General features: G+C 59.2%; 2 protein-coding genes across 5 annotated transcripts in view; one reads left to right on the top strand and one right to left on the bottom strand.

Moving 5' to 3' along the window:
* Window positions 1-6,106, top strand: part of SLC38A10 (solute carrier family 38 member 10) — a 42,067-nt gene extending 35,961 nt beyond the window's left edge. For 2 of the 4 annotated variants that reach the window (XM_046675361.1, XM_046675358.1), the window contains 4 exons: window positions 432-536; window positions 1,659-1,682; window positions 3,956-4,117; window positions 4,380-6,106. In XM_046675361.1, coding sequence (XP_046531317.1) covers window positions 432-536; window positions 1,659-1,682; window positions 3,956-4,117; window positions 4,380-5,440 — 1,352 coding nt within the window. In that variant the 3' untranslated portion in view covers window positions 5,441-6,106. The remainder of the gene's footprint in view (window positions 1-431; window positions 537-1,658; window positions 1,683-3,955; window positions 4,118-4,379) is intronic. The other 2 variants (XM_046675359.1, XM_046675360.1) reach the window with 2 other exon arrangements.
* Window positions 6,107-9,332: 3,226 nt separating this feature from the next.
* NDUFAF8 (NADH:ubiquinone oxidoreductase complex assembly factor 8) lies at window positions 9,333-12,331 on the bottom strand. The gene is made up of 3 exons (XM_046675362.1): window positions 12,178-12,331; window positions 11,886-11,996; window positions 9,333-9,588 (listed from the first exon to the last, which is right to left on the bottom strand). Exons 1-3 carry the CDS (start codon window positions 12,259-12,261, stop codon window positions 9,559-9,561), a joined length of 225 nt encoding a protein of 74 aa, XP_046531318.1. The 5' UTR covers window positions 12,262-12,331; the 3' UTR covers window positions 9,333-9,558.
* Between the last annotated feature and the right edge of the window lie 95 nt (window positions 12,332-12,426).

The raw sequence follows: 12,426 nt of genomic DNA, 5'->3' as shown, positions 1-12,426 counted from the left end.
AGCAGCCCCCGCAGCAGCTGTTGGGGAAGACCAGGAGTTTGGTGGCTTGACAGCTACTGTAATATCTGTCACACAGTTGTTTGCCAGACCACTAAATGTCAGGTGCTGCGCTGTTCCTGCGTGTCTGGGTGCACGCGGGGGATGGCGCAGGAGCACTTGACAGGTACCACGTTGTTAAGTGCCGTCTAAGAGCTGGTTAGGATGGTTCCTGCATGTCAATTGGCAAAGGCAGTTAATGCTGGCTCTCTGCCTATGAGATTGTTAAATATGTTTTATTACTTCCCTGGTAGTCATCAGGTTGAATATACACTGTGCTGACGGGGGAGGGAGGGCAGTGGAGGGTAATTTTAGGAAGCATCTGCCACCTTTGTCCCCCCTCTGCCTCCGTTTGAGTGTTTTGCAAACCTCCTGAGTCTTCACCATGTGTGCAGGTGGGAAGGCTCCCCTCCCGGTGGGTGCCGGGCCGCAGGCAGAGCTGCGAGAGCAGAAGAACGTGGAGGGGCAGGTCGGAGAGCACGCTGGCAGCAAGTTGGAGGGTAAGGCTTTCCCACCGCATCCCCCCAGGGCCGGGGGGCATCTGCCCTTCCTGCCAGACCCGGAGCCATGACAGGGAAGGAACCCCAGGTGCCCATCATCTTGGGGCTTTTCCAGGCCACCCCAGCCTCTGCCCTTCCACTTTCCTCCTGTGGAGAGACCTAAAATAGCTCCCCCTTGCCCACTAACAGCTTCTTCTCCGGCACCTCCCTAGGAACATTTTTTATCTCCTTAAAAAAGAATCTGTTGCTCTGTCACATGGCTTTCCAGTACCACTTGTATTTCATTTCAAAGCAGATATGTTAATATTTCTAACACGTGTGGTATTTAAAGCCAGCCAGGTGTGGGGGCGTTAGTGCACCCAGACGTGTAGCTTATTTCGAGGATGGGAGGGCTGGGTGATCGTCACTGCTGTCTTAGCACCCAGCCCTGGCAGCAGCTCCAGTACCCTAGTCTTCCCCCTTAGCTTGGCAGGACATTTGTGTCCACCTGCGTGAAGACCCCTCGCCTGTCCACAAATGAAAGCTCGGCACACCTTTTGTCTCCAGCAAATAAGGCTTGCTCTGAAGCCTCCTCCAGACCTTCATGCGCATTTCGGGGTGACTCCAGCTGTTGGCTTTTGACGCCCCCCCCCACCTTCTCGTGGTCCCACCTGGTTGGGCGCTGCCTCTGCAGTAGAGGTGGTGGCAGCCATCCTGGCCAGCGGTCACCCAGTGATTTCTTTGGTGACCGACGGGCTTCTGTGCCAAGTCCCGCTCAGGCTGCGCCCCCTGCAGCGTCACTGCTTTTGGTAGCAGTGTCCGAGGAGCGGCCCCCGGGCCCTGCAGGGACAGCCAGCCAGAGGGAGCCCTGGGCATGGGGCGGGGGATGCGGCAGAGCCTTGGAGCGCCGGGCCTGGCGGGCAGTGCCACGTGGTGCTGGGGCTTCTGGAGTTCAGGAGCCACTTCAGGAATTTCACACACGTTCCTTTGTCTCTGGTTTTAGTCTCCCTTTATTTATTGGTTCCAGTTCTCATAATCTGTTTACCTAAACCTGTTTGATTTTTAAAATTTTTTTCTTTCTGAAAAGAGAAGTTTTACGGTTTCCTATTCTTTCTTCCATATGCCTCTCAATGGGATGAACAGCTGAAATCAAAAAGATAGTGGCAGGTATGACTCGAGAGGAGTGTGTTCCAATAAAAGGCCCATGTGTGGAGTTTTTAAAGATGCAAGAGCAGAGCTGGCACAGGCGCGCCGTCGCAGTCACGGCCTTGCATGGAGCGCGTGAGGCAGAGCTCCGGGGGCCGCACGCATGGTCTGCCCCCGGGCTCGGCCACAGCCCTCAGTGGGGCCCCTGATGCCCCACTCACTCCCTTCTTTCACAAATGCCCTGGTCTTTCTTAGCCCTGCTGTGGCCCCGCTGTCACCAGAAGACAGCTGAGTGCAGTCTGTAAGTGCTGGTTGCTTAAGGCCCCACCTAGGAGACAGGGCGGGAGGCCTGCGTTTACCTTCTGCTGTGGGCATGGCCCAATATTAATATATTCTGCACATATATTAATATCTGGGCAGCTCTCATCCCATCCGCGAACCTGGTCCGTGGTCCTGATGGCCACGTGGGAGCCTAGAGCTGCACGGGGGGCTCTGGCTGTGGGCACAGCTTGTCACCTCCACTCTGTTTTACATCTGTCCTATATGTCGCTTCCGGCTGGACATGGCACCGCTTCCCCTCCTCCTCCAGCGTCAGTCTAGGGCTGATCTTCCAAGAGCCAGTGAGGTGATGGGGCCTGCTCCTCTGGAACCTGCCCTGGGGACAGCATATGGGCCATCCTTGTACCATCAGCCATTATGTGGTCATGAGCCACAGGCACCCAGGGTGACAGCATGGCCCCTGGCCTAGGTGGCTGGTCTGGACCCATGGGGATGGTGCTGTGCATGTTCCTCATCTAAAGGGAGGTCTGCCAAGCCCCAGTCTGATTCACAGGACATGGCCTTTGTCTGGCAGGCGTCTTGATGACCTTAGGATGTCTGTATGGGTACCAGGCAGGGAGCAGGGGGCTGGCCCTTCTCCTGTCCTCCCTGTAGCCCTGTCCTCAGGGTGGCCCTGTCTTCTCTGCATTGGGCCCCAGCATGTTCCTCACCAGCCTGCCCACATGTACGTCCTTGCACCGGGCTCCAGGGGCAAGCCACCACAGTCCCTGGGAGAAGGCCCACTCCGAGTTGTCTGGCAGGTCACCGTTGGGGAGAGCAGGCCAGCACATCTGTGTGTACCTAGCATGTGGGTGTCTCACCAGATGGTCGCTCTCACCACTCACAAAACATTCTTCTTTCCAGTTTGAACTTCTATACCTGACGGCCCTAACCAGTTACGTCATCTTTCATGGCTTCCTATTTCAAGACTTACGTATCTAGGGGTGAGCCCAGTGGCATAATGGTTAAGTTCACGCACTCTGCTTCAGCTGCCCAGGGTTCGCAGGTTCAGATCCCAGGTGCAGACCTACACACCACTCATCAAGCCATTCTGTGGTGGCGTCCTACGTACAAAATAGAGGAAGACTGGCACAGACGTTAGCTTGCAACAATCTTCCTCACCCAAAAAAAGACAGACATACATGTCTAAAAGTTACACAACAACAGCTGCTCGCTGTGAATAGCTCACCCAGTGCTGAAGCGTTTGTTGTAATGGGGGCTCCCCCATGGACCCCCGGGAGGCCGCTGCTGGTGCAAGGTGTTCAGACCTGGGGCCTCCCCTCAGTCCACATTCTTGGGTGGGTGTTCTGTGTTCGGTGGGTGTGAAAGAGCATAGCAGGCCCTCTTACACACACTTGCTGCAGCTGGCCAGTCCCTCACCCCTCCTGCTGCTCCTCCTTGCTGGCTTGCACCGGCTTCCTCAGGTGGTCAGGACCCGCTGCGTGTTGGCGGCCAACCTTGGTCTCACTGAAGTGAGACTAGCTCTTGTCTCTGCTGAAAAGGAGAACAATTCTGTTTTTAAAATTTTCCCCTTGGAGGGAACTTTCTTAAAGTACCAATATTCTTTTTTAAGAATAGTTGATACTTTAAATCACCCAGCCCGGATCATCATTGTTGTTCTGCACACAACCTCGGCCTTTCTCTCCACATTTATTCCCAGTGAGCAGCAATAGGGTAGCTGGTATTCTGTTGGATGTGTCTAAACCACAAGCCAGTGTGAGAGTGGAGCCATTAGAAGGGTCATGGGCCACCACTGCAGAGGCCTTGGCTGTGCCTGGGGAGTGGCCCTGAGTGGCTCCCTCTGGCCTGAACATCTCCCTGAGCTGGCTGGAGGGTGAGAAGAGCAGTGCCTATGCGGGGTGTCCTGGGGAGGCAGCAGGCAACCTTGGTGGTGTCACGTGTCGCGCCACCCTCAGCCCTGCCCCAGCCTCTGGAGGGCCAGCAGGCTTTGATTGTGTGTGTTTTCTGAACACCAGAAGCTGGCAGGGCGGAGATGCTGGACCACGCCGTCCTGTTGCAAGTGATAAAAGAGCAGCAGGTGCAGCAGAAGCGCCTGCTGGACCAGCAGGAGAAGCTGCTCGCAGTGATCGAAGAGCAGCACAAGGAGATCCACCAGCAGAGGCAGGACGGCGAGGAGGGCAAGTCTGGGCCGGCAGGGAGGGCAGAGCGAGTGGGCAGTGGGGGTGGGGGTGAGTGGGGTGTCACTTCATGCATGATTGCCACAGCATCTCCAGGTGTCCTGTGTGGCTAGATCTGTGGCTCCAAGGCCTAGAATCCTGCTGGGAAAATTTAAGTTTTTATTTGTAGTTCTTACTTGCTGGCAACCTGATTCCTTTTAGTCCCAACATCGTAGCTTCTGCTCATTTCCATGGCTAAATGGATGACCAATTTCATTTGCAGTAGATGCACAGCCCGAGCCTGGGGTGGCTGCAGCCAGAGGTAAGGAGCAGGAGGCCCACGACGGAGGAATGGTGGAGCAGCCCCCCTTGCGGCCTTTGGAACCAGTACTCGGAGCTCCTGGGCATCCACCTGCTCCGCCCCAGGGGCACGGCCAGCGCTCTGTGGAGGAGCCCGAGGGGGCCGCAGGCAGAGCCCGAGCTGGTCCTCCCGGCGGTGGGGGCGCTGACAAGGAGCCCCAGGCAGCCCAGGCTGAGCTGAGGGAAGGTCGGCAGGGCGCTGTCCCCGAGGCGGCCGGTGCTGGTGTGCAGGAGCGGGTCCCCGTGCCAGACCCTGCCGGGGTGCCCAGGAGCCCAGGGGAGCGCAACGCTGGGGAATCCCCCAGGCAGAGTCGGCACGCTTTTGGCGGAGGCTCCCACGAAAGGAAGAAGTCTGGAAAGGAGGCGGCAGCTGCTGGTGCTGACAGTCAAGCGGCAGATGTGTTGGGGGCAGGGGCAGAGACTGGGGACCGTCACGTGAAGCCCCAACAAGTGGGCCAAGACCGGGGACCTGCAGGCCTGTCCAGCAGGTCAGGAGGAGCAGCCCCTCGGGCCCAGGCCGAGTTACGTCAGCCAGAGCACCGGGCTGTCTCTGCCGGGGGTCAGGGCGCACAGCAGGGCGGTCACGCAGAGGTGGGACAGAAGACCCTCGGCAGGGACCATGTGCCTGCTCCCGGGGAGGATACTGCTGTCCAAGAGCCTGAGCAGAGGCCAGACCCTGAGCTGGGGCCCAAGCCAGCCGTCCCCGGTGCTCAGAAGCCAGACAATGCCAAACCCAACCGAGACCTGAAAGTCCAGGCTGGCTCCGATCTTCGGCGGAGACGGCGGGAGGTGGCTCCTCTTGCAGAGGCAGGGCCAGCTTCGAAGGACAGGGTCATCATCAGCTTTAACCCCCTGCCTGATGTGCAGGTCAGCGACCTCCGTAGTGCCCTGGAGAACCAGCTCCACCAGGCCGCAGGGGGTGCTTTGCGAGTGGTCCACAGCCGCCAGATCAAACAGTTGCCCCTGGCCCTGGAGGAGCCCTGAGCGCCCACTGATGGCCACCATTCTCCTGGTCAGCTGGTCTCCCCTGGCATGCCCAGGCCACCAGCAGACCTGGACCACGGTGGGCACCGAATTCTGGAGGTCACGCTCCGTTGAAGCCTGAAAGATGTTTAGCTGCAGCCTCGTTTTCCAGAATGGTTTTTGCCATCACTGTGGCACCTCTGTAACTCCCCCAGGTGACTGAGCTCACCACGGCCAGGAGGAGAAACGGCTGCTCTGAGACTCTGAGGAGATGTGGCATCTGTAGGGCCTTGAGGTCTGTGACCTGCCACCTACGCTCTCTCTGAGACAGGTGGGTCCCGTGCAGCTGGGGGAGTGGCTGCCGTCACTGAGCGGGATCATGTGATTGAGGTGTCGGTGCCCTCAAGTGCGGGCACAGTCCCGGCACATGGGCTGCTCTGAGGACCAGCCGTCCGGCCCCAAGTGTCCAGTTACTCCGAGTTTTAACTCTTTATCTAAGGTTGTCTACAAGTGTGGTAGAAAACCTTAACAAACATTCCCCCTCACTCTGCTCCGTACCCCAGGGGCGCGGGTGTCAGAAAGCTGCTGGCGCCTGCTCACCTCCACCTCTTCGTGGTCTGCTCCACTCGCCACATGCTCCGTGGGTCCCAGTCACGTTATTGAGATTAAAAAAAATACCACCACTGATGTCTTGTAGTAAGGTTGGTGTTGAGGTAAATTACCTAAAGGAAAACAGTCCAGGGTTCCGTACAACGTAAAGCTGTGACTGGAGGTCGTACCTCACGGTGACCTGGGAACTGGATGTGTCCTAGCCCCGAAAAAGACCCCTAAGCAGGCAGACCTGCTCTGCTCAGAGCTCATCTGGACCCCAGTACCAGGCCCTCACCCAGGGGAGGGGAGGGGAGAGAGGAGGGGGGAGATGGGTCGGGGAGAGGAGAGGGCCACCGTGCTGAGATGAAGGGAGGGGAGGGGAGATAGGGGTTGGGAGGAGAGGAGGGGACCACCATCCTGAGATGAAGGGAAGGAAGGAGAGGGTAGATGAGGGAAGGGGAGGCCAGGCGGCTGGCCCTGGGCGGCGACCTGTTCTCAGGTACAGCACGCCCCCCCCCCCCCCAGGTCTACAGGGCTCCAGGCTGTACTCTCTGGACCCAGCTCATCTGTTGGGAGGGTGTTGTGGTGTTGATCTTGTGTTTTGTTTTCAAGGAGCAGAAAAGCTGACAGTCCCAGAGGGTGCTGGGCAGGTGTGCCTGGCAGGTCTGGTGGGCTGTCCTACCTGCAAGCCCAGGGCCTTTGCCTGCATGGTCCTGCAGCACTCTCCTTCTGGGGTAGGGGGCATGCTCCAGACCCTACCTCGAGGGGTCTGTGTGGGCCACCCACTAACTGCTGGCCAGCCGTGTCCATGCCCACAGAAGGCCCACGGATGTACAGGGGCTCCTGCCTCAGAACTCGGCTCACACTTTTCCTGGCACCTTTTGAAGTCATTTGTATTTTTTAATGTAATTTCCATGTCATTGGGCAGCCTGAAGACTAGAAATGAGCAGTAAAAGGAGTGGAATCTTCTGGAGGCCAAGCTGATTCCTCCCGAATGCCAGGGCTGGGTGTGGAGGCCAGGGCTGGGGCACTGTTCACACAGAGGAAGGCACTGTGACGGGGGAGTGTCTAGGGCGCTGCCTGTCCTTCGTTCTTAACTAGAAACAATTCCAAACCAACCATCCCTGGAGGGAAAACGCCTTCTGGACGTTTTCCTCAGATTGAAACTGTGAGTTTTTGGAGTGGGATTTTATTTCCAGCTCTTTCTCCTGAATGTCTTAGCTTGAACCAGGTTTCCTGTCCTTTTCTGGAGGTCACACCACCCTCCTTTCACTTCGTCTGTAGCTCAGAGCGGCCCAGCCCCGCTCAGAAAACCACCCGTGACTGGCAGTGCAGGGGGTTCTGCCATTGCCTGCCCGCCCCCTGCCTCCACACCCTAGGAGCCACACTGGCCCAGTTAGCGCTCTTTTTCCCTCCTCCTGGCTCTCAGCTCCACTCCTTCTCCCAGTGGGCAGCCCCTCAGGGAAGGAACAAGAATGTTCCTGCCCAGAATCCAGGCAGACCTCTGGGACTTTGTTGTCAGAACTGCAGGGAGCAGGAGGGACCAGCAACAGTGCTTTGCTTTCTGACCACAGACTGCTCCTCTTTCTGGGTCCCATGACTGGTAGGTGTCGCCAGCAGTCCCAGCTAGAGCAGCAAGCTGGGCCACCAGTGGGCCACCCTCAGTGTTGGCTACTGCTCGCAGCAAACGGGTCAGGTCTGCCCTGGACGCAACCCTGCCTGCAGGGCTCCCATTCTAGAGTGAGGCCACCAAGCCAACTGGGCGCAAAGGAGCTGGGCCAAGGCCATGTCGGCCTCCACCGAGCGAGGAGGGAACCCCAGTGGAGCTGAGTCCTCAGTGAATTCAGAGGCCCTTGCCTGAGGGCCAAGACAGGCGAACGGCATGGAGCCGCACATGATGAGTTCTACGCGATGACTGGCTGTAGAGGTGGCGGAAGTTGTCTTTGCTGCACCCCATGCCAACTTTGTCGAACTCCCTTCTATAAATGTAGTCTTGAAGATGAAGTGAGTTGGGGGAGGCCAGAGGAGCAGGGATGAAGGCCGCGGAGGTCGGAAGGGAGTCTGACATGGAGTGCGGGCTGGCCCTGTGTGAGATGTGAGACGTGGGGACTCCATCTGCCCCAGTGGATTGGAGATTGAAAGGACGCAGGAGACAGCGCCTGGGGGGACAGTTCTGGAAGGGCTGGAGTGGGTGTGCCCAGCGAAGATACGGGAAGCTCTAGCCGACAAGCTGTCAAGGGTCCGAGTGGAGGGCAGGAGGGTCGGGAAGAGAAGTCTGCCCAGGAAGGCTGGGTGCGCCAGCCGGGTGGCAATACGTGGCTGGGCAGTGGAGACTGCACAGCTGTGCTCGGGGGGCTCCTAGGAAGCCCGCTTCCCTGGCTCACCCCTTCCTCCCGTGGGCCCTCGAGCTATCTGGGAGCCTCCCGTCACCCCAGCAGGGGCAGGGGGGTCGTGTCACCAGTTTCTGGACCTTAATTCCAGTGGTTCCCGTGAGATGTGACTCTGCCCAGCAGGACAGAGCCCTTGATAGCGGCCAGCTTCCCCTCTTCACTGAGGCGGACGCTCACGTCTGAGATGTGATGCTCTCCGCATGGGGGGAGTCAGGCTAATTGTGGAGTCGTGTTCACTTGAGGAAAAGGGAGTGCAGACCTCGGCTCCTGGCAGGGGGCTCTGGACGCCAGGGGCTGGGTGGGCCCAAGGACAGTGTGCCCTCCAGGTCCCTGGGAGGATGCTCTTTGGAGCACAGTCCCCATGCACCCGGCAGGTGGCGTTCAGGGCAGTGGGCACTGAGGGCACTCCCCGGTGTCGCGGGGCCTGCCTGTGCCCGTGTGTGTTGGGAGGGGCGGTGCTGCACCCCTAACCTTATTCTCAGGACAAGCGGGGAGGGGGGTGTGGCACTAGGGAGGCTGGGAGCTGTGGCCCGGAGGGGCTTGCACTGACTCCGAAGGAGGCTGTGGAATGGTGAGCAGCCAGCCCACGCGGGGAGGGGAGCCTGCAGCTTTGGCCAGCCTCACTGGCTTCCTAAACCAAAACCCCTCTTGGCTCACACCTCTCTTCACTGCCTTAGTCTAGAAGAGCATGCCTGGGTATGGGATTCCTCGCAGAGCGGATCTCTGCCTCACGGTGTCGCTGTTGTCTCTGGTACATTCTGTCAACTGAGATACATCTAGATGCTCCATTGGATTGAGATGACATACTGGTGAAAATGCTTTAAAAAGTGAGAATCAGGAGGCAGCCTGTTGCCAAGGCCCACGCCCCGTCAGCTTCTGCAGGGAGAGGCCAGGCCCACGCACACTACGTACCACAAAAGAGGGATCCCGCGTGATCTGCTGCCATCTTTATTGTTGATTCACGTCTTTATTGTTGGTTCACGGCATCTTATTCTAATACAGAAAACCGCTTCCTCTTTGCCTTGGGCTCAGCCTACACATTGAGGTCCTTTTAGCCCTAAGAACGTTAGATGTTTGCCCCTTGGGACCGTCAGGACAAGGTGCCTGGCTCTGCACCCTTGGGCAGCAAATGGATGTCAAGCACAGTCCTCCTCCTTCCTAATGGCCTCCCTTCTGGGTCTTCTTGGCCTGAAAGAGAAAATATTTTATCTGAATGTGTTGTTTCCAAGTTAGATGGGGCTCTGGAAAGAAGACTACCACACTAAATGCCATCTTCTAGCAAATACCTTACAAAGAGCCCCGCCCCGGGCCAGGGGCGTGTGGCAGGGGCCCGGCTGGCTGGAGCATGGGGCCCTGGGCCTGGGTCTCTGCTTCAGCCTCCACAGGCCCAGGGGCTTGATCTGCTCCATGACACTGAGGACAGGCCTCAAACCCACGCCCGCCCACACCAGGCACTGTGCAGGCGCACCCTCAGGCAACACGTTCAGTCCTCATGAGGTGGCAGGAGCCCCTTCTTACAAAGGAAACTGCGGTCACAGATGCTGAGACCCATGCTTAGGGTCAGGGCTCACAGGGACAGAGCTGGAATTGGAGCCCAAGGCCCCTTCTGCTTCCTTATGCGGCCCCCACAAGTGCCTTGGATTACAGGCAGAATAGGCAGAACCGGGTTCATCGGCATGTTTCCTCGTGGTGAGAAACACTCCGGTACCCTAGTCCTGAGCTCCCATTCCCTGGGCCTGCAGCCAGGCTGTCTCAGCGAAGAAAGATGGCAGGCAGGGCAGGCGCTGCGGGATCGTCTCTACGTGATGGAGACAAAGGAGTGGAAGCACGTCTGACACGACCAGAGACCTACAGCAGCTGCTGACCAGCCCAACAGGTGGAGGGAAACCCAGGGTGTCACACATGCAAAGTCTTCCAACCAGGAGCCACAGGGTGGAGGTTTGTCTCGTCCCTTCCTCCCCTCGGGGAGGGCTGTACAGCAGGGAAGCTGCCACTGGGCAAGACACAAGTCCAAGGGACACGTGCACCCTCAGGTGAACAGCCCCATCACATCTGAGGTCAGTGACAAGAGCCAATGGCGGGGGCGGGGGTGAGGCCTGTGTGTCCGGGGCAGAATAATGGCAAAGATTAGGTGCGGGGCTGGTCTGGTGGCACAGTGGTTATGTTCACACGTTCCGCTTCTCAGAGGCCCAGGGTTTGCCGGCCTGGATCCCGGGTGCAGACATGGCACCACTTGGCAAAAGCCATGCTGTGGTAGGTGTCCCACATATAAAGTAAAGGAAGATGGGCACGGATGTTAGCTCAGGGCCCGGCTTCCTCAGCAAAAAGAGAAGGACTGGCAGTAGTTAGCTCAGGGCTAGTCTTCCTCAAAAAAAAAAAAAAGATTAGGCGCAAGTTCTCTGAGCCTTCTGGGAAAGGAGTGTGTGAACTATCTTCCTAAACTAAAGAAGCAGATATTCCTGTCCCGTGTACTCGCAGACGTCCTGCCTAGGAGGATCCCGGAACATCAGGAAACTCCACCTCGGGTTCCCTGAATTTGTCGGAGCTGCCCCAACTGCCCTCTCTCTGGTCCAGTTCTCTAGGTCAGCAGCTCCGGGGAACAGAGCTGGTCTCTGGCATCATGGCCCACCCCAGACCCATCAAATCAGGGGCACCAAGGGTGGTGACACCTTGGGCACCAGCCGAAGACCTTTGTCATTAAAGCCTCCTGGCGGGCAGCGCCTCCTCGCGCGCTCTGGAACTCCCGCTGCGGCCAGCTTCTCCCACTTCCCGTCACGTCTGCATCTCCTCCAACCCTATGTTCTCCGAGTCCTTTATGAAAACGTGCGACCCCGACACTCTAATTGTTGACTCGGGTACAGTGCTTGGCGATTTTCATAAGACTTTCACTGGCACAGCGTCTGATCAGACGAGGACCACAAGACGCCCCAGCTCAGAAACAGAAGGGACTTGCTGCTCAGGGTCAGAGGCAGAATGGAGTCCAGAGAGCAGACTGCTGCCACTACAGCCCAGTTCCGCCAGTGAGAGGCGGCCAGCGCACTGCGCTGGAGGACTTAGCCTGTCAACCTCGGTGATAAGGGCGCACCTCGGATCCGTGACCTACAGACTCCCCTCCCGCAGAAAGGGGGCTGCAGCGCGGGGAGATCGGGGTGCGTGGCGGCCGCCGTCGTAACCTCCTACGCATAGCACACGGCGCTCCAGAACGCCAGCGAGGCTGAGACGCGGCGGGTGCGGGGTGCCAGCTACCTGGGTCCCGGGTTGGGGTTCGTTTGGGCAGCACCGCCCAGCGACAGTACCACGTAGAGCGACAAAGCGGTTTCGCGCACACACCGCCACCACCGTCACCCCCACGGTGAGGCTGGTGCCCCACTTGACGGACGCGGCACACGGCGGCGGGGGTGGAGCGCGCGTCGGAAGCACCCACAGGCGCGGGCTCGTGGGGTCCTCCCCCGGGTCCCCCTTCCAGGCGGGCGGCGCCCACCTACCGCGGCGAGGAAGCAGCTCCGCAGGGCCTCGAACTCCTGCGCACAGAGGTCCTTCCTCAGGCGGCCGCCCGGGGCCGTGGACGCCTGCACGCACCGGCCGTAGGCCGCGGCCTGGGGATAGGGAGAGGACCGGGCCAGATGAGGGTCGCGGCGGCCCCGACTCCCGCCGGACCCCCGGAGAAGGCCCCGCCCCGCCCCCCCCCCGCCGCTGTCAGCGCCCCGCCCCGCCGCCCGCCGCCCTCCGCGCGGCCCTTCTTGCCTCGCAGGCGGTTCCCCGCCCGGTGCTCCTCACCTCGGCCCCACAGGCTGACAGGCGTTCGGGGAAGGCGCGGAGGCGGCTCCGCACCCGCCCCCACACCGCTGCGTTCCCCGACATGAGGGGTTCTTCCCGGCACCTGTGGGCGCCGCCATCTTAGGTCCGTCCTCTTCCGGCACCCAACAGCTGGATAGGTCGGCGCTTCGGCCCATAAACTTCTCCGCGCTTTTTAGTTGGCCAGGCTTCGGCTCTCGTCTCTGCCTCTCTCCGAACCGCTCCTGGTCT

The sequence above is a fragment of the Equus quagga genome, chromosome 11, assembly GCF_021613505.1.
Source record: "Equus quagga isolate Etosha38 chromosome 11, UCLA_HA_Equagga_1.0, whole genome shotgun sequence".
In the NCBI taxonomy this organism is placed as follows: domain Eukaryota; kingdom Metazoa; phylum Chordata; class Mammalia; order Perissodactyla; family Equidae; genus Equus; species Equus quagga.
The sequence above is the reverse complement of the archived record's forward strand: the minus strand, read 5'-3'. Positions and strand labels throughout refer to the sequence as shown.